At 34.1% G+C, this 24,690-nt stretch overlaps 2 protein-coding genes across 2 annotated transcripts; both read left to right on the top strand.

Moving 5' to 3' along the window:
- The first annotated feature begins 3,090 nt into the window (after positions 1 to 3,090).
- Positions 3,091 to 9,311, top strand: LOC128241463 (uncharacterized). Its single transcript, XM_052958393.1, has 4 exons — positions 3,091 to 3,375; positions 5,620 to 5,721; positions 6,963 to 7,056; positions 8,730 to 9,311. Exons 1-4 carry the CDS (start codon positions 3,217 to 3,219, stop codon positions 8,933 to 8,935), a joined length of 561 nt encoding a protein of 186 aa, XP_052814353.1. The 5' UTR covers positions 3,091 to 3,216; the 3' UTR covers positions 8,936 to 9,311.
- Positions 9,312 to 13,395: 4,084 nt separating this feature from the next.
- On the top strand, positions 13,396 to 16,982 carry LOC128239947 (serine-aspartate repeat-containing protein I-like). The gene is made up of 3 exons (XM_052956407.1): positions 13,396 to 13,532; positions 15,415 to 15,505; positions 16,283 to 16,982. Exons 1-3 carry the CDS (start codon positions 13,460 to 13,462, stop codon positions 16,932 to 16,934), a joined length of 816 nt encoding a protein of 271 aa, XP_052812367.1. The 5' UTR covers positions 13,396 to 13,459; the 3' UTR covers positions 16,935 to 16,982.
- The last annotated feature ends 7,708 nt before the right edge of the window (positions 16,983 to 24,690 follow it).

Here is a 24,690-nt window from a genome sequence, read left to right as displayed (position 1 = left end):
ATCACAGTAGTTAAACATTGAAATGTATACCCTGTTTAGAGCCACAAGGTAAGGGCCCATACGACTCTTTCTAGCACACCAGTTAGGCATTTTCGATAAATTTAGCCGTGCTGGAAAATTCCATCTGGGACCTCCTCATGCCAGATGAGTCACGCGCTGTGACGTTATACTTTTTTATTTATTGTATAATGCACTGTGAACCATTATTATGCGATTTCAATAGATAAGATCCATAAACATAAACTTGACAAAAACATATCTTCAAAACAAAACAAAATAACCCTTTAAGGACGTGATATCGTAGGAACTTATTGACGTTTGCAGTAAATACAAATTACTGCGCGTCATGACGTCAGTAAACCTCATCGCACGCGCTTTTCGGTGAAATGAACAAAAAATGCGCTATTTATGCATTTTCTTCACAAAACAATGTGATTTAAAGTATGCTAGAAAAAATAACAAGTCTCATTACCTGGCAACGCAGGAGCCCTCGGGTCGGATTTTTCTATCCGGAACGAAAACACATGACAGATATTATTAGAATCAGAGTCACAGATTAACTGACCACACACGCATCAAATAGCTTTTCCAATAAATGAAGGGATTACCGTCATGGACAAGTATTTGGCCATGAACAGAAACATATAAAATGAGATGTACACACGTTGCAAGATTGACAATTTCAAAATATTGACCTAAGTATTAGAGTTAATAAATGGTGTTTCAAACATATACAGTAAAGCAGACAAAATAACATAACGTGGTATTCAGATTCATCAATATTCTACGTTGACCTGTCTTGTACCAAATAATTAAGAAAGTTTTAAGAACCATATTTAATATCATGAAACTGCATATAGCTGACACATTACTTCTCGTTATAATCAAATTTCGTCGTAACTTGAACTTGAACATTTAGCAACTTGAAAAATAATCATCAGAACACATGTTTTCTATTTCGTAAATGGACTAGTTTAAACCGGTTGTACCAAAATCACGTAAACGATAATCGATATTGTATTTCTTTTTGATTAAAAGTACAAATATCATACATTTCGAAGAACGATAACTCAGGTGGTTGATTAGCCCAGAAAAAACTAACTGGCCATGATGAGTTTATGATATATTAACATGGTCAGCTCTCGTGGGTTATAATAAAATTACATCATCACTTTCGAAGATTTAGATGTCACTTTGAACGGCCACATTAGCAAGGATTTTCCCCTAGGAAACCCGTCTTCTGGTGTTTCTCATACTTTGCATTTTCTGCTATCCACTATAATAGTTGTTTGTCAAAGCCTACAATTTGCTTGACCTTTTTAATATAATAAAATGTCTATTCTTGGTATAAAAAGTAACTTTTCGACTCATCTGAATTCCTCATATGATTGGATACGTTTCTTTTTCAGCACCAACATCTTAAACACTCTAATGTCCCGTTTAAAATGATAAACCAAGCTCAATTATTTGGGAATAAATTGCGTTAGTGTCAATTTTTAAGAACCTTGAGGTTTTTAAAGGAATTTACTTTAAATATTATCATTATTAACTATGTGGACAAAATCCAGTTTAAGCAAGCATAATACTTATCGCTGTTTCGCTCACGATATGTCGGGACATTTGGTGATTATTTCATTAAGCCATCTTAATCGATTCCATTTACATTTAATTAGTTTCATTCTCTTCTTTTTACTTTTTATATTTCATATTCACATGACGGCGTATTGAGGAAATCTGAGTTTGTGGTTGAAAGGGGGACAACTATGAGATACAACTTTACTTTAGCACTCTTGACTTTTGTTCCCCTGCAATGTTAAACTTTTCCACTACATTGCTACTGCTTAACGCAACACGTTTCATAGTTTAAATTGAAAACAAAAATACTTGTTGTCACCTTATATATAGGGGACTGTTCACATTTTCATATAAAAAGAAAGTCTTTGTTTATTTCATGTCCATTGCTATAAAATCGACTTGATAGTTATTAGGTGATAGATAAGATTGATTTTCGTTTTACATTTTCACAATAAAATCTTTGTAATTGTTTAAAGTCAGAATCGGATATCTTGGATATGTTTTTGTATCACTTTGATAAAATTTCACACATTTTAAACATTGTTATATAAGAATTAAATCTGAATCATGGTGGTAATGAACAAATACAAACAAACCGTATCGATCATGAAGGATTAATAATGGACGTATTTGTTTATAGTTGTAGATTATTAACGAATTACAATGACAAGGTTTGAGGTATTTAAAGGTCATTCATTCAGCGACCGGACATGTACACAATGCCATTTTTATGATTGTATTCAGCAGAGTAATCGACAAAAATAACGTTCACAGACGATAAACCAAAAGGCCACTTCAGAATGCGATACTGAAGAGCAATTAGTGACAAGGTCACACTTGCCGACCACTCATCCAACGACCGTTTGGATATCAACTCATTAGTGCTGTATATAAAGTGTTATCGACCAACGGCGGGATATACAGTTGTTACCATGCTGTATCACTTCAATGATACTATGCGAACAAGTATTGACTGTTCCGTTAATAATGATATTCAAGTTTACAATTGTTTCATGATACTGTTTACTGTGGTTGAATTCCATATTGATCGTCATTGTAATTGCCGAACGTATTGGTTAATCGCATTATTGACCACTCACATTACATTTGAAACGAACTAGCTATCCTGATTGTGTTATGATATAAAAGTCTTCCTTCTTTTACATGACCGTAAGAAGTACGCGGGTAGTTGACATTTGGCGGTTGTGTTTAATAGATTACACAATATTTTAAAATACAAAACTTGTTTTGTTTAGAATTATAAATGAATCACAAGGCTTGAACGTTTGATTTTCATTAATATTTATATTAACTATAACCTATCACAATTCTGCAAACTCGTTTGCCCATATTAATACTGGGACGGCAATATTCATTGATCGGTTTTGGGAAGTTTAAAACCACAATTTTACCTTAACGTTTTATAAGGTGTATTGTCAAATCACTCGGGTATACATAAATACACTGCTATATTCATGATATTCAATACCGTATGAAACATAGTTTGTATTTTCCAATATTATGTTTTGTTAGTGCAACTACCTGCGACGGGTTAAGTGGAGTCGCTTGTTGAATGGCTCGTTTAAAACAAGCCTTTAAGAAATGATTAATAAGAGAAAATAAGACTAAATTAGTAAAAAAATGAGAGTTTACATCAGGCTTGTTTGGATTTTAAGCCTTATTTCTATTTCACAATGTCGATCGCCGTATACAAACAAATACTTCTTCAAAATCAAACCGGATGACATACCGGAAGTGAGGGCGAAGTTACTTAACTACCAGTTTGAATTCAAAAATAAGGTATGCTTATTCATGGATATGTTATTAATAGAAGGTTTACTACACTCGATTTAATCTGATAAATATTTCACTCTATTTATATTTTATCAATATTGAGTTAAGAATTTATGAATTCGAAATTCAAACATAAATAATTTTTGATAGTTAATTAACAATCACACAAAATTACGGTACAAAGAAACATATCAAGTTACAGAAAAAACTTGACATATCGTCTCCTACTTCGTGCAATAACTCAATAACTGCATTAAGATATAGAAGCAGAATGAGTTCTTGCTCTAACGTGACGATATATTCACAGCAAATGGTTCTCAGTCAAGTTCATTAAGCAGGTCAAAATAAACTCAATTTGAGTAAATAATCATCAGAAATACAAAATATGAGTTTCTATTTTAATATAAAATGTGAGTATTTTTTTCATATACACCTTGAGGACATCTTTGAATTCGTTCTGTATTGATCTTTCTCGAGATTCATATACAGCTTGAGGACGCCTTTCGCTTCGTTATTTACTACTTGTATCTTTCTTGAGTTTCATATACAACTTAAGCACGCCTTTTACTTCGTTATTTACTCCATGTATCTTTCTTGAGTTTCATATACAGATTGAGGACGCCTTTGGCTTCGTTCTTTATTACTTGTATCTTTCTTGTGTTTCATATATAGATTGAGGACGCTTTTGGCTTCGTTCTTTACTGTATGTATCTTTCTTGAGTTTCATATACAACTTGAGGATGACTATGTTTTCATTTTACTGCATTTATCTTTCTTGAGTTTCATGTACAGATTGAGGACGCCTTTGGCTTCGTTCTTTACTACATGTTTCTTTCTTGAGTTTCATATTCAGATTGCGGACGCCTTTGGCTTCGTTCTCTACTGCATGTATTATTCTTGGGTTTCATATATAGATTGAGGACGCCTTTGGCTTCGTTCTTTACTACATGTTTCTTTCTTGAGTTTCATATATAGATTGAGGACGCATTTTGCTTCGTTCTTTACTACATGTTTCTTTCTTGAGTTTCATATAAAGATTGCGGACGCCTTTGGCTTCCTTCTCTTCTGCATGTTTTTTTCTTGGGTTTCATATATAGATTAAGGACGCCTTTGGCTTCGTTCTTTACTACATGTTTCTTTATAGAGTTTCATATACATATTGAGGACGCCTTTGGCTTCGTTCTCTACTCACCTATGACTTCATTTTACTGCATTTATCTTTCGTGAGTTACATATACAGCTTGAAAACGCCTTTGTCTTTGTTTTATACTACATGTATCCTTCTTAAGTTTCATATACAACTTAAACACGCCTTTGACTTCGTTCTTTTTCTGCATGTATCTGCCTTGAGTTTGATAAAAGGTCTGAGGACGCCTATGACTTTATTTTGTACTGCATTTTTTAATCTTTGGTTTTATATATAGCTTGAGGACGCCTTTAGCTTCTTTCGTTACTGCATGTATCTTTCGTGAGTTTGATAAACGGTTCTAGGACGCCTGTGACTTCCTTTTTACTGCATTTATCTGTCTTGAGTTTCATATACAGTTTGAAGACGCCTTTGTCTTCTTTCTTTACTGCATGTACCTTTTTTGAGTTTCATATACAGATTGAGGAGTTGATTTAAAAAATTAAAACATATGTTTCAATATTTTTCACATTAAGTATGTTTTTTTCCAATAAGTTCAATACAAATAATGTATTTCACAAAATATACCATAGTACCGATGAGTTACTTACATTAGGAATGTGACTTAAGTAAGGGAATGCTTTGAGCTAATTGATGAATACCAGCCCAGCCTTTAAACATACATACCTTTGATAATAAATTCGAAATCCAATTCAGGTATAATACTTTTTTGTATATCACTGATTAATGTCAATTACATCAATCAAATAATAATTTAATAGTGGTTTCCACTACAGAAAGTCTCATTATTTCATCAAATAAAAACTTGATTCCATTTAGTTTCTGTCTTTATCGCAAGCCTGTTCTCGTGCATAGAATTTATTTCAAAATACTACCTGTCTTAATAATGACAAGTGTAACATAGTACAAAGGAGGGGAACATTATAAGTTTATTTTCTACCTTTCCAATCGTGCATATAGATTTTGTAATAATATTGACACGTTATGAATTAATTAATTTTGTTTAAATCAAATAAGTTATTTATCAATAACAACTTCTTCTCGAAAAAATTACTTAAAACTTTTAAAATCTTAATCAATTTGCTTTTAATTGAACATTGCAGATAATAGATGGCATTTACGTTTTTCAACTAACGAATTCAACGGACGGCTATGTGATGCCAATGAAACGGATTCATCAACTGATCGAGGAGTTTGACGGAAAGGTAAACAATTGTTCAAATGATCTTTGACCAATGAAATAGCATTATTTACTTAAAATTGCAAGTTTACTATGTGTTGGTTTAAAATATTTAATTATTATGACCGCTTTCAAAACACTTGAATATGTATGAATTATGAATACATAAAAGCTTGTGTAATAAAGGACAAATGGCAACACACTTTAGTTTTCTGAATAATTAAGGGCGCACAATATATTAAGTTGATGTGAACATATTATTATTTTTATTTTAATACATTGTCATGTTTAACTTATTTGACTTAAATAGATCCAAACAAATGATTAACATCAATAGTATAACACCGAGACTGTTTCATTTAAAAAAAAGATAACAATCTTGTCCATAAGCCTTAAATTTATGAATATATGATAACTATTTTATAACGTATTTCATATGTAAAAACGCAAATACGTTCAATATCGACTGAGTTTTTATTGTATTTATTAATGTTGAATTTAGATTTATTTTCAAATAAAGTCAAAGCATTACCAAGATCACCAAAGTTCATAAACTTCTCATATTAAAAGTCAAGTTAAATACAAAATATCCATTCGTGAGTCAAAGTAAAAACGTCACTAGCTACAGTATATGTTTTTGTGAGTCCCATGTAAACACATCATGTCTGAAGTATCTCTTTTCAATTCCATCCAGTGTTTTACCAACCTAATGTGGTGATGTTCTAGTTACAAGCAACCGAATTCAGTTCGTCCTAATTTTAATACGTGTTGAGCAAGCCATAAAGTGTTTTATATAAGGTCACTCTGTGCCCGACAACCCAGGGCTTATTTTGTACCAAACGAATTCCTTACTGAATGTAAAAGCCGATTTAGTGTCAAATTTACCCCCTTTTGGAAACTGTTAGGTCCATTTAATGATAAATCCAAACAAACCTGTATGCAGCTCTAAATAAGTCACTTAGTGTCAAATGGACCACCTTTTGGAAACTGTAAGTACTTAAGTGAAAAACTACAGAAACAAGCTCAGTATCCAAAAGATTAAACATAAACCACGTTTAATGGCACAGGGTAAACGCCAAAAACATACGACACAAAACAAAAAACACACACAAACATTTCACTAATAGATCCAAACAAACTTATATGCAGCTCTTAGTAAGCCTACTTAGTGTCAAATAGTCGGTCTTATGCCAAACAACTTTTACTCGGTCGATATCCCACACTTCTTTGAACTGCACGTGTATCTATATTGTTTTCATTTTCAAGGTAGAAGACATTGAGCAGTGCAGAACATGGTTTGGGACTCAGACTGGTTTCTATGAAGAAAACAAAACCCTTGACACAGGAACGGGCTCGAATGGTAATGATAATGTTGAACAATATCTCTTGTATGTATTGGCATAGTCTTAGAGTCAGTTTTGGTATTCCCGATGATACAAAATATTGAATAATGATTGTTATGTAACACGTACTTTTTTATATGTTTTTTCTAAAGAATGGAAAGGCCTAGTGGGCAGAGGTATATACAATAAATATTACGGCTTAACAAACACCAAACAACAGACAAAACGCTACAAAATACAGTAGGTAATCACCCCCTCCCTCAGTTGGCCGGCGAAGGAACTCTTAAATCACCTGAATATAACCTGAAGTGATACCTTAACAATTAAACCGCTGAAGTTTAAACGTACAAGGGTGTTTTCCCATATGTATGTCCACATTATAAAATGTTTAAAATAAACTTGCATTAAGGTTTGAAATGCATCAACGATTTATTACGTGTCATTTCAATACCTCAGTGAAATATAAGTTTTATGAGGGGGTTAACAGCTGACCCCCCCCCCCACCCCCGTTATAAGTTCCAGGATACGCCACTGTGACAACACATACTACACATACTACACAACAATCAAAATACGCCATTGGTAAATACTGGGGTAGTCGTCTCAGTCTGGATATTATATTAAGTCGGGGGTTTAAACCATTGTTGAGTATAATTCTCAAGTCTGGTTCCGTACATATTTACATACATACGATAGAGCTTCAAACTCGATACCTATGGGTAAAAATGTTTATAAACACCTTAATAAGCCAGTAAATCTATGATATTGAATAGTTGATCTATATGTCACAAATAACTCTGTTTACTTTTGCGTACACCTTTCTTTAATTATATGAAGGCACTTTTGATGCGTTAAAAACACTTTCCTGAGCTCGGACTCAATGTTATGAGTTATGGCATGATGTGACTGATAGTAATGATATGAGAAAACCGTTGGATATTAACTCTCACATTTGCACTTCCTTAGATAAACGCCTATTCTTTCAATCTAGCCTTCATATTTCGATAAACGCAACATTATTGGAATACCACTTATCACAACCAAAATGACAACCGTAATTCATATTCTTAATTTTATTGCGGTAAGATGTATGTGACATCGATGAAAGAAGTCCAGTCCATGCGCCCCCCCCCCCCCCCCAATCAACTAAAAACAATCACCTGCATAACCTTGACGAATCGTTAGGCCAGCCGAATTTTGTATTTCTGACTGATTATTATTCCTTTTATTTCAATATACGCCTCAAAATAACGGTTTATTAAGATAAGAATACAACACGAATATTTTTTCGTTTTTTTCAGAACAAATGATATATATATAGAGAGAGAGAGTATCATTATTGGTTCCAGTGTAAGAGTGCAACATATTTCACAGAGTAAACACCAACAGATGTATTTCACGAGCAGCGAAGCAACGGTTGAAATATGTACTTTTGGTGGCTTACTTAAACATACATTTTTTTCTGTTTAAAAAATGCTTAAAATGAATATTAAATAACAGTGTTTCTAGTTTTTAGAAACGTTCTCCAAGTTGTATTCGCAAAAAAACGTCATTTCGGTAACGACTTAAGTGCGCGCTGATGTAATTTGAAGTGAGAGCGGACAAAAAAATGATACATCTTAAATATCATAGGAAGGCATATAATTGACACAAAACATCGCATTTACAAAATACATGTTGCATTTTTCAGTGTCTGTAATTGAAACTGACAGACATCGGAGACATGCGCCGGATCTCTCTATTCCAGTAGCAATAAAAGTGACTTCTGCCGTAGCATCAGCTTTGATATTCATGGCTGCAGTTGGATACATAATGCACAGGAGACGGGAGCGGAATAAACAAAATAAAAACATGGAACTAGAGAATGAGCCATTAAAGAAATTTGTTTCTGTATAAGTACATGTTACATTCCTCACCATGACGAACGTTTGTATCCTGTTATAGGTACATACTACTTTGCTCAAGACATTCTATGGCAAACAGTTATAAACTGTGTGAGTTTTATTGTGTTGATTATATTTTGCATTGTTTTAACAGCGAATGTTAAAAGATACGTATAAATCACATTATATGTAAAGCTTATCCCTTAAGAAGCTTACTATTTCTTCTTCTTTGATTCTACTCACAAACAGCATTATGATAATAATATCAGAACGTATTATTATACATGGCTTGTTATTTGTTATATTTATATCCGTAACATTCTTAATTAAACAGCCTGGATATAATTTTATGTTGATTTACAAAATATCTATAAACATCCATTTGTATAGTTTATGTTTCTTTCTGCTCCTAAACATCTGGGCGGTATTCATTAACTTATTTCACCTTCCTCATATAAGTATCCCCCATTCATATGAAATTGACTTTATTGAGGAAAACAAACTTGCATGTTTAAAAACTAATTCATTTCTTTTCATTTGACTATGCAGGTTTTAAGAAACCAATTTAAGTAAGAAAATGACTTAAGATGCAATACAAATATGGCCCCTGAATTCAGTGAAGAAGATGAAATAGAACTGAACACTGAAACAGAAGACACAAGTTCTGACGTCAGTGTAACACAAATAAATGTAAGCGAGAACAACACCACGTTCAAACGTGAGGATACATCGTTTAGATTGATACACCTCATAAACAGTGTGTGTATACCACGTGATACATTACGTCATAAATGCTACGTCGGAAGGCAACACTTGGCTTAGAATGAAGACATTAAACAAAAATAACTTTCTTATATCTTCACCATTTTAATCGAAACATAGCGCAGTCTTCGCCGCTTACGGAGCCCAGCCTTCGTTTGATTTTACTAGAGTTTGATTTAGATTTTAGTTTCTTAAAACACTTCGACAAAGTAGTAAAAGAAAAGTTTTCTCTGAGCTATGGCTTTATTTTAAACAAAATGTTGCCTTCCGACGTAACAAATATGACGTAATTTATGTGGTACACACACACTGATTAAGGTACCCGATTGTACACATGAGCTTGCCGTTTTACCAAGCATTGGTATAAATGTGATGTGTTGATGCCTGTTATTTGTTATCATTCAAAAGGGTATTGCAGACTTATAACATACACGTTAATATCATATCCGGATCATATTATTAATCAATGTATTGCCTGTTGAAGTTAATTCATTAATTCCCATGAAATCGGGGCGCGATATGGCCTATCTCTCTATATTTCAAGGCCAAACAAGCTTATGTGTATTGTCCGTTGGCATATGGGATCACAAGGCATCCAAAATTGACATAATTGTTACTTCAATGGCGTATATCATTGGATCAGTATTAAATGTTTTCGTTTGATTTGACGTTTACTGGTTGAGTTTGTAAATCCGAACAGTATATAAATACCGAACACCTGTTAAATCACGCGTTTGTTTACCGATTGAATGGTGAATTACTGTGCTTCAAATGAACGTTTTGCGTTTATGAATCAAACTTTTTTGTGAATGTGTACTTCAGCAGAGGCTGAGGTTTGAACCAAACATTATTAATGCCATGTTTGAAGTGACTAGAACCAAAACTCGCAAAGATATTGTTAAAAAACTGTCAAAACTGTTCGGTTTTACAAACTCAACCAGTATACACGTATACTGCTTAAGGGAGATAAGTTTTGAACGACAAAAGCTCGTTATATTGAAGTTCTAGCCCTCTCATTCTTTGAGTTCATGTACATTATAGTAAAACATTTGTGTTAGAGTCAAACACACGAGAATATCTATACATACAATAAAAAATGCACACTTGCCTAACACAGTTACAAAAGAACACATGGGAATATTTAACATAAAACAGATTGTTCTGTATCCTTGAAAGTGTCATAGTAGAACCCATGGGATTATCTACACATAAAAACATAGTGTACACTAGCATAAAATAGTTAGAGCAGAACACACGGGAATGTCTATAAATAAAACAAATAATGTTAACTAGCATAAAAAGTAAGGGTATAACATACGGGAACGCCTAAAAATAAAACAAATAGTGTACCCTAGCATAAAATAGTAAAAGCAGACCACACGGGAATATCTATAAATGAAACAAATAATGTTAACTAGCATAAGATAGTAAGGCTATAACACACGGGCATGTCTATGAATAAAACCAATAGTGTACACTATCATAAGATAGTTCGGGTATAACACACGTGAATGTCTATAAATAAAACAAATAGTGTATACTAGCATAACACAGTTAGCGAATAACACACGGGAATGTCTATAAATAAAACAAATAGTGAACCCTAGCATACAATAGTTAGAGTATTACACACTGGTATGTCTATGAATAAAACAAATAGTGTACCCTAGCATAAGATAGTAAGAGCAGTAAACACGGGTATATCTGTATATAAAACAAATAGTGTATCCTAGCATAAAAAGTTAGCGTATAACATACGGGAATGTATATAAATAAAAGTTATTGTGTACCCTAGCATGAAATAGTTAGAGTATAACACATGGGCATGTCTATGAATAAAACAAATAGTGTACCCTAGCATAAGATAGTAAGAGCAGAACACACGGGAATGTCTATAAAAACAAGTAATATACCCTAGCATAGGATAGATAGAGTATAACACACAGGAATGTCTATAATACATTAAACAAGAGTGTACCCTAGCATAAAATAGGTAGAGTATAACACTCGGGAATGTCTATAAAACATTAAACAAGAGTGTACCCTAGCATAAAATAGGTAGAGTATAACACACGGGAATGACTGTAAATAAAACAAATAATGTACACTAGCATAAAAAGTTAGAGTATAACACACGGGAATGTCTATAAATAAAACGAATAATGCACAATAGCATATCATAGTTAGGGTATAACACACGGAAATGTCTATAAATAAAACAAATAGTGTACACTTTCATAAGATAGTTGGAGTAAAACACACGTGAATGTCTATAGATAAAACAAACAATGCGCAATAGCATAATATAGTTAGAATAACACAAGGAAATGTCTATAAATAAAACAAATAGTGTACACAAGCATAACACAGTTAGAGTATAACAGTCGGGAATGTCTATAAATAAAACAAATAATGTACATCAGCATAAAATAGTTAGAGCAGAACACACGGGAATGTCTATAAATAAAACAAAAAGTGTACACTATCATAAGATAGTTCGGGTATAACACTCGGAAATGTCTATAAATAAAACAAATAGTGTACACTATCATAATATAGTTGTCTATAGATAAAACAAATAGTGTGCACTAGCATAAGATACTAAGGGTATAACACACGTGAATGTCAATAAATAAAACAAATAGAGTACACTAGCATAACACAGTTAGAGTGTAACACTCGAGAATGTCTATAAATAAAACAAATAATGTACACCAGCATAAAATAGTTAGAGCAGAACACACGGGAATGTCTATGAATAAAACAAAATACTGTACAATAGCCTCAAATACGTAGAGTAAAACACTAATACCTTTAATCAAAGCAGAACAATTGAACAGTAGCCTATATAACCAAGTTCCTGTTTTAAGGCTCAAGGTTCAAGGTACAACTGACACTGTCGACTCAAGACAAGAACCCGCTTATCCGTCATCCATAACAAATAAGAGTTCAATAGGATATTTTTTGATATGGGACATGTATTTCCAGTAATGTTACAAGTGCTGAAAAAGCCGACTTTCTCTAGCCCAAAATGTATAATGTTATTCAAATTAAATTGTAAAAAAAATTCAAGTAGCAAAACAAAGTAAAAAATAAATGCAATATCATTGTTGTTTGCGGTTTTTCAAAAGTATTATGATCTATTTGTTTGACGTCCACTTTTATCTAAACATTATGCGGGTGAAGACATGTTTTATCAGTAAGGACACGCATTGTGGTGAAACGTACTCAAACTATGGGTTTAAAATAAAACGATATTTGTTGTGTTTCTCATATCACAGCCTGTCTAACATGATAATTACAGCAGCAAGTGCCAAGAAGTGATGTCGCTTGGTTCACCTGTATAAAGTAAAAGTGCATTCAATCTTATAAACACACAAAACAACTTCATACACACAATTAAATTACTGTTGATATTACGTGACATATTACATCAATTAACTTTAAGAGTGCATTAACGAAATGTTCTGCATTCAGAACATTTATTGTGGGAGAAACCATTCAACATTGCTCATGCGGATCAAAACGATTTGATATTCCAGTACAAGTTACCTTGTATCAATGAATAACATAGAAACGCTTTTAGTCAGGATATGGGTCATTTGCATAATCTATATTCAGTCTATACACTTAAGTTAAGAAAGCTATAGACATTATGCGAAGGTCATTGATGTATTTAATTAATACAAAACTCCCAAGGACTCATTACTTGCCAGTACTTCAAATTCGAAAGATGTTTGGTGTTTGTGTTATCTAAGGATTGAAACTACTTTATATGAAGTATCTAAGGATGGGAACTATTTTAAAGAGTTATTCATTTTTTGTTTATTTTATCCCAGTTATACAAGGTAAGACCCAAAATTTGTTTTGTACCACGAATTAGAAAATACTGTCACTGATAAATATATATACACATAAATGAAAGGTCATATAACCTACGCACTACAATATTAACCTCCCTTTAAAAACAGATATGATAATGGTACTTTAACAAGTCAGCTTCAAATACAAAGTTATTCTGTCTAATAACTTAACCGGTACAACTTTATCAGGAGGAGGATTTTCCCGTTGTTAGGAATAATGAGAAAAAACATAATGCGCGTTTGGTCTGGTAAAAAAATTGATGGATTATTTATAATGTTTTCGTTTTCATTTTGTGGAATTCCTTGGAAATGGTCCGAAACACGAACGGGTAAGTTGGTGAATATGCTCAGCGTTTTGTAAGATTCGCATTTGTTTGGGCTAAGGAGAAAAAATACATATGTGTTGATCTGAGAATGACAGATTGGTATAAAACATTAAATAATTAAAGAATACTTTGGATATATTTGTTCGTATTGAGAATAGTATTCATTATGCATTTCCCAAGAGTTATAAAGATATCATCAACGATCGCTTTGGACCACACAATAAATATTAACATTAACACTTCATTCCTTAACGATTGTTGTTGTTTATCAATTTCCCATTAAAAGTGCAATGGCATTTCCCATCGAAATCGCGTGTATTTGTTCGATACTTCTGTCCTGTCATTGGGCACAAGAATACTAAAGGGCCCGGCATATTTACTACGGAACTATTTTTTTAATGAATTCGTAGTAATATTATCGGCAACCTGCAAAACTAAAATCTGCAGTAAAGAAGTTAAAACAAAATAAGCAACGATAATTTGATTGATTTTAATGTATATTTTAATTTCCTGATGTATGGAACAGTTAAAGAAATATTAAATGACAATGATGACGACTTATTTTGAAATTTGGAATTCACATTTGGTAAAAATAAAGCATCTGACAAAACATGTAATTGAGGAAATGAAACAATAACATATTGTAGTGCACCCAGCAATGTCCAGAAGAAAGAGCTCAGTTCAATACTAAGTCTTGTCGCGTCCTCTGGCTTTTTTTCCGCGAAAGTTCCCATTGCTAAACACGTTACCCACCCACCGCCACTGTCGTTTCATCCGATGTTAACTTCCGAAGAAATGACAATGCACTTGCTAATCAGCCAACACCGTATTTCAACATGGTTTATACACCAACTGATCCTTCAACATAACGCCCAGCAAGTAAATTGACTGGAATTTCTCTTCCATTTAAAAACTCGTGACTATCAAACGCTAGTATCGCGTATTATCGCGAGATATAATGAGAACTTTGTAGGTGGCGATATTGTTGTTGTTGTTTTTTGCTATTGTTAATTTTTCATAACTCCAGTTGTATTTTTCTAGCTGTAGTACAGTTATAATACGTTGTTAAAAAAATATTTTCCTTGAAAATATAGAAATTTAACCCATTAATAAGGAACTGTTTTTTTCTGCGCGTCCATTGTTTTTTACATTTAGGTTGCTGTAGCTGTTCGAATTTACACACCGTTGAGAACAACGAGAGAAAGAAAAAAGAGAAAATGCTCTTGAATAAACGATTTATTTTAGCAGAAATGTACATTTAAATAAATGTAAACATAAATACTAAAATTCGACATTTTGCATTTCATTGGTTTATGGTATCGAAATGCTGGTGGAGTACTTCGGACTTCAGCCATTTTGAACAGCCCTATTGCATACCATACCCCAATAAAATGCAAAAAGTCGAATTTTTATCCTTAAATAACTACACATGTACAGTGGACAAAGTACGGTGCGATCTTTACAGACCGACACGGAATCAGTATCACATACTATTAGACTGGATTTGAAACTGTAATAAAAGGTGATCCTTTTTTATTAAGGAGTCCAGGGAAATGTAAAGGCAGAGGGACGCATGTTTGGGCTGCAATACGGATTTAAAATGGAAAGAGCAGCCGAGGGATACTTAGCAAGGTAAACAGTTCGATCTATGTCTCTTGATGTGTTTAATAATTAATTATTTTATGTATGTATTGATGTGGAACAACGCTATGTGTCCATTTTCCAAGAGTATCATAGTAGCTGGGAACTATGTGAAAAAGCAACAACAGCAAATTGCATGCAATTAACATAAAAGCAGGGGTAATTGCCTAAGTACGATCTTTGATCCTCCATTAATTTCGCGAAATCACGTTCATAGTTTAAAACAAAGGTATCAAAGTCGACCGGACAATTGGTGAGAAAGCATAAAGACAAGACGAGAAGTATAAGTACATGTTGCATGTCCTTATATATGATATGATTCGATTGCTTTTTTGTTAAATAATAGCATAACCCTTAAACAATAGAATATCACTTTAAATCAATGAATGCATTAATTTATCGAATATCTTCAGCAAAAAATATAACCTTATCAAATAGCGTATAGGACAGAAACTGACGGAAGTGCACTTCCGATGCATCATGAAAACAACTTTATTTCGCACATTTATTTGACATAAGATGGTAACGTTCCACATCACTGAAAGAAGGCCCTCAAAGATTACACGCCCGATTTTAACATTTCATACAACAGATATCGAATAATTTTTTTGCATATGCACTTATTTCATATTATCCCATATCTAAATGTGTCAACTCTCTGGTGTATAATATAGTCGTCCAAATCATGCATCTATCTTAAATCGAACTCTTGAATAAATACATATACAGGCTATTCCTGTTTCTGTGATGTTCCGCGTATATTTTCAGACTAGAGACAACCAACCCTTTATCATGTGCAAAGAGCTGTGCTAGTAGAGAATGGTGCGCGTCCTTCTTTTTTTCAACGAGTGTACGCTCCTGCCAATTACACGCGGATATATTACAGTATGCCAACTTCACCGGAACGTTAGAGACAATGCTTGGAACAAAATATTATGCTACGACACCGACACCGTCAACAGGTGTCCCATTAACAACATTGTCTTCAACATCAGAGACGTCAAGTACGGCATATGAATCTCATACAGCGCCGTCTGATGCAGATCCTATAGGGCCATCAGACGCAGATCCTACAGAACCGTCAGATGCAAATCCTACAGCGCCATCTGATGCAGATCCTACAGCACCAACAGATGCAGATCCTAGAGCACCATCCGATGCAGATGCTACAACGTCATCAGATGCAGATCCTACAACGACATCAGATGTAGATCCAACGGCGCCATCAGATACAGATCCTATAGCGCCATCAGATGCAGATGCTACAGTGCCATCAGATGCAGATCGTACAGTGCCATCTGATGTAGATCTTATAGTGCCATCATATGCAGATCTTACAGTGCCATCAGATACCGATCCTAGAGTGCGATCACATGCAGATCTTACAGCGCCACTAAATGCAGATCTTACTGCACCTTGAGATGCAGATCTTACAGCGCCACTAAATGCAGATCTTACTGCACCTTGAGATGCAGATCCAACTGTGCCATCAGATGCAGATCCTACAGCATCATCAGATGCAAATCCCGTAAAAACTAAATCAACTGCATCGTCCATTGACTTTGACTGTGGTAGCATGTTCATGGGTTTGACATTATCATCGATATCGTGTGGAAGAGGTTTCTATGTATGGTAAGTGTTTAAGGCCCCATCATATCATTTGACCCGCGATAGCCACTGTCGTTCTAGCTTCTTTAGGGTTTAAAATAAGTGTGTAAAATACGGTGTCCAACTATAACTATGAAACAGCTGCACGTATGATCCTCATTTTTGTCATTCAGATACTCTTGGCACGTGATAAGGAGATAAGGACACATGAACATTTGCATTATTTTATCATACAGAAATGAGTAGGCTTATAAATGCTATGGATGCTTTCATCCTGACAGTAATGAGAAAGGCATTTTATGCGGAAGCTGGTGGTTCTGTCCGTGTTTGTGAAAGGGAGAATCATATAATTGCCTGGCAAACTTAAACCTTAAACTAGTTTAACCCCATCAACCCCAGGGTTTCGAATGGCAACTAAAAAATAGAAAAGCCCGGTTATAGTAATTGTTTCATAATATCTGTATACTATACATTATTTTTACAAAGTGTGGATGTGATAAAAAAATATATAAGCATAACTTAATTCTCTACTCATTACATATTAAATTAATTAGAATGAATCTTAAATTTTTATAAAAGTAAAAAATGAAATGAATTGTTTAACTACTAAATAAAATGTATTCATTTTCTCACAGTATGTCAGCTTATTTATAAATACTAATTTGTGAACGACCGCTATGCATTAGATAACGGTTACAAATGATCAATGGTAATATTTGACCTATTTCTTTGTGTATATTTGTCATAGTTTAAGACGAAATAAATTTTGTTCTGTTCTGATTTCGTGTATTTCTTGTTTAGGAATAAGATGACTTGAATGTTGGTCAAACAACGCCCGATGGGGACACACGCGTTTACAAACGGAAATGTAATTTTCCGGGTTTGTACGTTTCACAGGTCCAATGTTAAACAAAAAAAAGATCGACACGCCTGAAAAGGTTCCGAATGAAAATCGGGATTAAAATACGCTCTAAAATTATAACTTAAGTTCAATTCTCGTTTGTTAACGAACGAAACGTCATTATGTTTTCAACATCTGATATCAACGTGTTAATCATTTAAATATTTGGAATAATGAAGGTATATAATTAATAAGCTATTTCACATTGTTTAGTACAACACGGGATATATCTGGACCAGTAAACAGACTAACGGCTATTCCAATATAGTCCCAGCTGTGTACGAGTCTAAATTTATCTGCGTATTGTATAGAATAGTTGTATTTATTCTATACTATCATTTTTCACACGTTAGAACTGTTTGAATATATGTAGGTGCCGTTCTGATGGACCTCTTAAAATTGTAAGACTTCCTGTCGCATGGTCTCATCTTAGACATCTTGAATGGCGTGCCAGAAGGTTCAATAGAAATGTCTTCTAGTCTCCAGCAACATTCTTAATGACATGTTTTACTTATTCAGTAAGGCTGCTTTGTAGAAGTATGCAGATGGCAAATATCTTTTTGTGTGTGATAAAAATCGGATTTTTTTATTATCCTGATTTTATTCGAAGAACGAAACAAAATTCAGCTGGAATATTTATAGTAAAGCTTTAATGTTAATGTCTAATGATGTTTTTGCCACTGTGTTATTTTCATTATTTTTTTTATAAGGTGTTACGACTTTGTATATCTAATTTACATTTTTACACAGTGGTTGGTGCTTATATTGTCAGTTGGCTAAAAAAAAACGTTATTATTTAGAAAAACATACTAAAGATTGATAACAAAATCTTTTGAAAGTATTATTACGAAATAAGTTCCTCCTGTAAATAATACTTGCAAAAGATTTTGTTATCAATTTTTAGTATGTTTTTCTAAATAATCACGTTTTTTCTATCAATTACACTTAATTATACAATGCGTGTACATAATGCTTCTCACAAGTTTTAACAAGTTATCTGTTTAAAGAGTATACTCTTATCCTTAATCGATATTCTTGAATGAACTAACCATTATGGTACGTCAACTAGAGGAACCATGCGCGAGTGGATAGGTCGTACAGCCGGGAACCAAGTTGATGCTATCATTGTATTCAGTGCTCTAATTCATCGTATTTTTTGTAATTGTTTGCATAAATATAAAATGCTTTGTAAACACATTTGTAACTTATCTTAAACTTTTGCTTTTATTTCTAGTTCACCAAGCTGTTATGATATATTCTTATGTTGTGTATTTTTGCTGTTCATTTTGGAAAAAAGCTTATTGAGCTAATGTTGACTCCGAAACGTGAAACACCATCTTAAGCCTAACGCGGTATTGGTAGGAGTGTAATTTACAGTATTGGCGCTACAAGGAAATATTAATCATTGTGTCTAATCTTATTCCTGTTTATTGTAACCGCTTTTGATAAATTTCGACTTCGCTGAAACGTTATTGGTTCCGTTTGAGAACCAAGTTTCCGCTGGTGAATCGAGGCCCCTATAAAGGTATACCACTGGTGCAGCGGTGGTTGGTACCCCTAGCAATCAAACTACATATTATAAACAATTTTGTTTTTTCTAAGCATTTCCTTTAGATATTTAAACATTCAAGGGTTAATGCTTAGTCGATGATATAAACATACTATTGAACAAAATTATCCTTTTTGTTGACATGTTTTGCTATACGACAAAAAGGTTCGTAGAAGATTCAAAAGACCTATTGCAATCAGTGATTCATTTCTTATTTTTTTAAACGTGAAAACATGCATAGTTTGTGCCATAACGTTTTTATATTCATTCAAAATTACCTGTGAAAAACTACATTTACATTGAATATTTGTTTGGTAGTGAGAACTAATGAATGTCTGTATGTCAAAAGAATAAAATGCGAAATCGAATCAATACCACCCTTGAATTGAATATTTAGTTCAATGAATTTGAACAGCATATCGTTTTATATCAATTCGGTATGAAGACTTATTTTCCTTTTTGAAAATTATTCCCAAATACTTTGACGTAGTGATATATAGCATACACATGAAGTAAGCAGCCTAGCGGCCTAGCGGCGTGATGTTAGCGGCCTAGCGGCGTAAAGTTAGCGGCCTAGCGGCGTAAAGTTAGCGGCCTAGTGGCGTTAAGTTAGCGGCCTAGCGGCGTGAGGTTAACGGCCTAGCGGCGTGAGGTTTGCGGCCTAGCGGCGTGAGGTTGGCGGTCTAGCGGCGTGTGGTTAGGGGTCTAGCGGCGTGAGGTTAGCGGGCTAGCGGCGTGAGGTTAGTGGCCTAGCGGCGTGAGGTTAGCGGTCTAGCGGCGTGAGGTTAGCGGTCTAGCGACGTGAGGTCAGTGGCCTAGTGGCGTGAGGTAAGCGGCCTAGCGGCGTGAGGTTAGCGGTCTAGCGGCGTGAGGTTAGCGGCCTAGCGGCGTGAGGTTAGCGGCGTGAGGTTAGCGGCCTAGCGGCGTGTGGTTAGCGGTCTAGCGGCGTGAGGTTAGCAGCCTAGCGGCGTGTGGTTAGCGGTCTAGCGGCGTGAGGTTATCGGCCTGGCGGCGTGTGGTTAGCGGCTTAGCAGCGTGAAGTTAGCGGCCTAGCGGCCTGGCGGTCTAGCGGCGTGAGGTTTACGGCCTAGCAGCTTAGCGGCCTAAATTTGTTCTCGATTTCAAAGCAATTGTTCATGCGTTTTCATGAAAAAACAATGATTAAATTATGTTTTTAATCAAACATCACATAGAGGCCTTAAATTGTTTTCAATTTCAAAACGTTTTAATATGATTTCTCTTTCAAAACAAAGAAATATTAATAGTTTTTATGAAAAGAAGAATAATTGTTGTTATGAAAATAAATAAATTGTTTTTATTAAAAAAATGAGCTAGTCACTTCAAAGCAATTTTATATGCGATTTCTTCTAAAAAAATGATAAATGAATTTTTGTGATGGACAAATTATCACTTTGAATCAATATTCAACACTTTTTCCAAAAAGTCGATCAAGCAGTTCAGCGGCCTAGCGGCCAAGGGGCGTGAACTTAACGGCCTGGCAGCCAAATAGTTTCATATTTCAAAGCATTTTTATATGCGTTTTCTTCTAAAACAATGATAAATTAATTATTCTTATGCACAAATTATCACTCTGAAGTGACTATCAATGCGATGAACATTTTCCTAGCTGCCATACGGCGTGAAGTTAGCGGCCTGGTGCTGTTTTCAATAAAGTATATGTATTTTCTTCTAAAGCAATGATTAATTTATTGTTTTTTATGCAAATTTTACCACTCTGAAACGATTATTAACTTTTTTTTCAAAAAGTCGACCAGCGGCCTAGCGGTCTAGCTCTGTGAAATAAGCGGCCTAGCGGCCAACGGCCTAGCGGCCTAAAGTTGTTTCCTATTTCAAAGTATTTATATATGCGTTTTCCTCTAAAACAATGATAAATTTTTGGTTTATATTTACAAATCAACATCCTTTAGCGAATATTAGCACATTCCCCAAAACTCGACCAAGCTGCCTAAAAAATCCATTTCAAAGCAATCGTTTATGCATTTTCTTGGAAAACAATGATAAATTCATGTTTTTTATTCATAAATAAACATCCTGAAGCAGTTGTCAACAAATTTCTAAAAAGGTCGATCAACCAATTTAGCGGCCTAGCGGCCTTGTGATAATTTGTGCAAAGAAACCATAAATGTATCATTGTTTTAGATAAAAACGCGTGTATAAATGCTTTGAAATAGGAAACAATTTAAGGCCGCTAGGCCGCCCGGCCGATATAACTTCATGCCGCTAGGCCGCTAACTTCACGCCGCTAGGCCGCTTTCTTCACGCCGCTTGGCCGCTAGGCCGCTAACTTCACGCACATATATAAATCGTTATATTCGAGAAGTGCAGAACAAAGGAAACATAGCAATGGCTAGAATATGTTTTGAGCAATTGTCATCTCATGTTAATACTTTTTAGACGAAGCATTCCTTAAAAGATCATTTTGGTATTGACATCAAATTTCACATACATTCACATATTATTGAGAAGAAGTACACTTATTAGGAAAAATAATTCTGGCTGCAGTAATTTATAAAAATGTAGTTGTTATTGCCCTTTATTCATAAGAATCCTCTGTCAAACTGTAAATATATAGAGCTGCACTTCGTTCGCCGGGCGACAACCGAAGAAAACCGGAACCGCTGACCCAATTTCTACTAAATTTCACAGAAAGGGTGGCCCTGTATCAATAACTCCATCCCATGTTGATTCGTCAAGAAACCGCCAGGGGGCGAGATAACGTTTGACTTAATGTTCTTATGGAAAACTTTGAAATATTTTCCTCAGAATCTGCTCGCCCGATTCCAAAGTAATTTCACAGAAATGCTCCTTATGTGACCCGATATCAAATTTATTCACCCAATGATGATTCGTATATAACATGGCCGCCATGGGAGGGGCTTCGTTTCAATATATATTTATATGGACAACTTTAAAAATCTTCTTCTCAAAATCCTCTGGCCCTATTCTAAAATAATTTCACAGAAATGTTCCTTCGGTGACGATATATCCAATATTTCACCACATTCTGATAAGTAATAAACTTGGCCGCCAGGGCCTGGGCTACTTTTTATTATATGTCTATTCGGAAAACTTAGAATATCCCGACTTCAATTTTTTTTAAAGGAATGTTCTTTAGGTGCATCTTATATAATCTTTTTTTATTAGTATTATTACCATTTTTTATTTAACAATAATTGTATATATTAACTTTAAACTTCATAAAATTATTCACAGTAACAATGTGCTGTAAGAGTTACGGCTCTTTTACACTTTTTAAACAAATACATTTTTTTCATTTTTATACGCTAGTTTTAAACAAAACGGGACGTATAATAAGCTTCACCTGTGGCATCCAGTATGTCCTATCAATATTTTTAGAACACTTTGTCAAGTCAGGTGAGCGATATAATGCCATCTTGGCACTCTTGTTTGAATAATTCCGATGTGTATTGCATACTGTGTACATATTTGTAACATATTTGTCTCTAAACGGCTTAACCAAGTTCTTAAGTTTGAATTACAGTGTAGTATTTCTAATGAAATTGGGCATGAAATTGCCTATATTTTATTGTTCGAAGTCCAAACAAGCGATTTTTGTTTTACGGTATATGGGATTATTTTTTTATATAGCTGGGAATCTAACTGTTATTATACATAATTGTACGTCGAAAAGCTCAAATAACGTGCATCCTCGGAATAAATTTAAACTGTTTCTGAATATATCGACTTTTATAAAGAGCATAGGAAATACGCTATGCTATGTTGACACATAGTTAGGGGGGAGAACTTCCGAATGATGAAAACTCGTTTTCTTGAGGTTTTCGCCAATGTAAGTATCTATAAATAAAACATAACGTTATGCAGGAGCCTTAAAGCATAATTATAAAAGATTATACTTAAATAAAACAAAAGTCGGTTTAGAATACTTAAATAGTAAATGTTTAACATACACGTATGGTGGTAGCATAATGCAGAATAATGTAAATTTTCCTAAAAGAGTCATAGTACAACATACGTATGCTGATATCTATAAATAAACAAAATAGTGTATAGTAGCATGAATGAGTGATAGAAGAACATATAGTGATATCTATAAATTAAAAATAATGTAAAGTGGCCTTAAGCAGTAAAGCAGTAGAGCAGCCGGGAATGTCTATGCAACTCAAATTACTGCACCGAATCCTGAAAAAGTAACAGTAGATCCATCGGGTATATCTTTCCGTCCGGTTACTCCTCAGAGCACCCGACATTATAGGCAAGTTGGTTTTTAGGTGGTGCTTTCCCAGTTCAAATTAAGGTAAAATGTTGTTTATCGCTCTTCTGTTTTTCTTTTGGCTTATTCTTCCTTTCCGTAAAAGTAACTCACCCTTACGGTCAACTTGTCTTTTTAATCAAGACCCTGTTCAAACAAGGTGTGTTTAAGATTTAATTATAAGTGTTTTACTGCAATTTTAAAAACACCCACCCTTTCCCACACTCAATCTGTGATATCGAAATTGCAGAAATAATACATATAGTAAAAACAAGTATTTTAGTTTTAGTGAAGTGCGAACCCACATCGGTAAAGCAAAAAAAAAAACACAATGAAAATCAATACCTGAACCAATAGACCACCGCGACTCTTTTATAGCATTTGATACATTAATATGTTAACCATACATTGATATCATCGCTTAATAATTTTAGTCATCCAATAACGAAACAAAAAATATGTTTATGCTTATATATAAAACGATATTTGAGCAAATATCAACATTTGCTGAAGGGTCCAAACTTTTGGCATCTTAGTTTTAACACTCCAATTGATTTGCCACACTTTATTTCGTCATACATAAAAACTGCATTTTACAAAGACATGAGCGAGTATCAACCTCCGATTTTTCACTGAACAACATTGATATTTTTTTCAGTCGAAATCACTTGCATCACATTTATCTAAGAAACAGGAGCGTATTTTCTTTATGTGAAATTTCATTTGAAAATGTTTTGTATTTTTACTATATATTTCTCCAGTCTATTCCCGCAACTGCTAAGATACTGTTTTGCAAATCGCTATGCTCTATCCACTTATCTACCTTATTAGCATAAAATGAATCAGTGATCCAGTTTGGAATGTCA

Source organism: Mya arenaria, chromosome 7 (assembly GCF_026914265.1).
Source record: "Mya arenaria isolate MELC-2E11 chromosome 7, ASM2691426v1".
Taxonomy (NCBI): domain Eukaryota; kingdom Metazoa; phylum Mollusca; class Bivalvia; order Myida; family Myidae; genus Mya; species Mya arenaria.
This window is presented reverse-complemented; position numbering and strand designations above follow the sequence as displayed.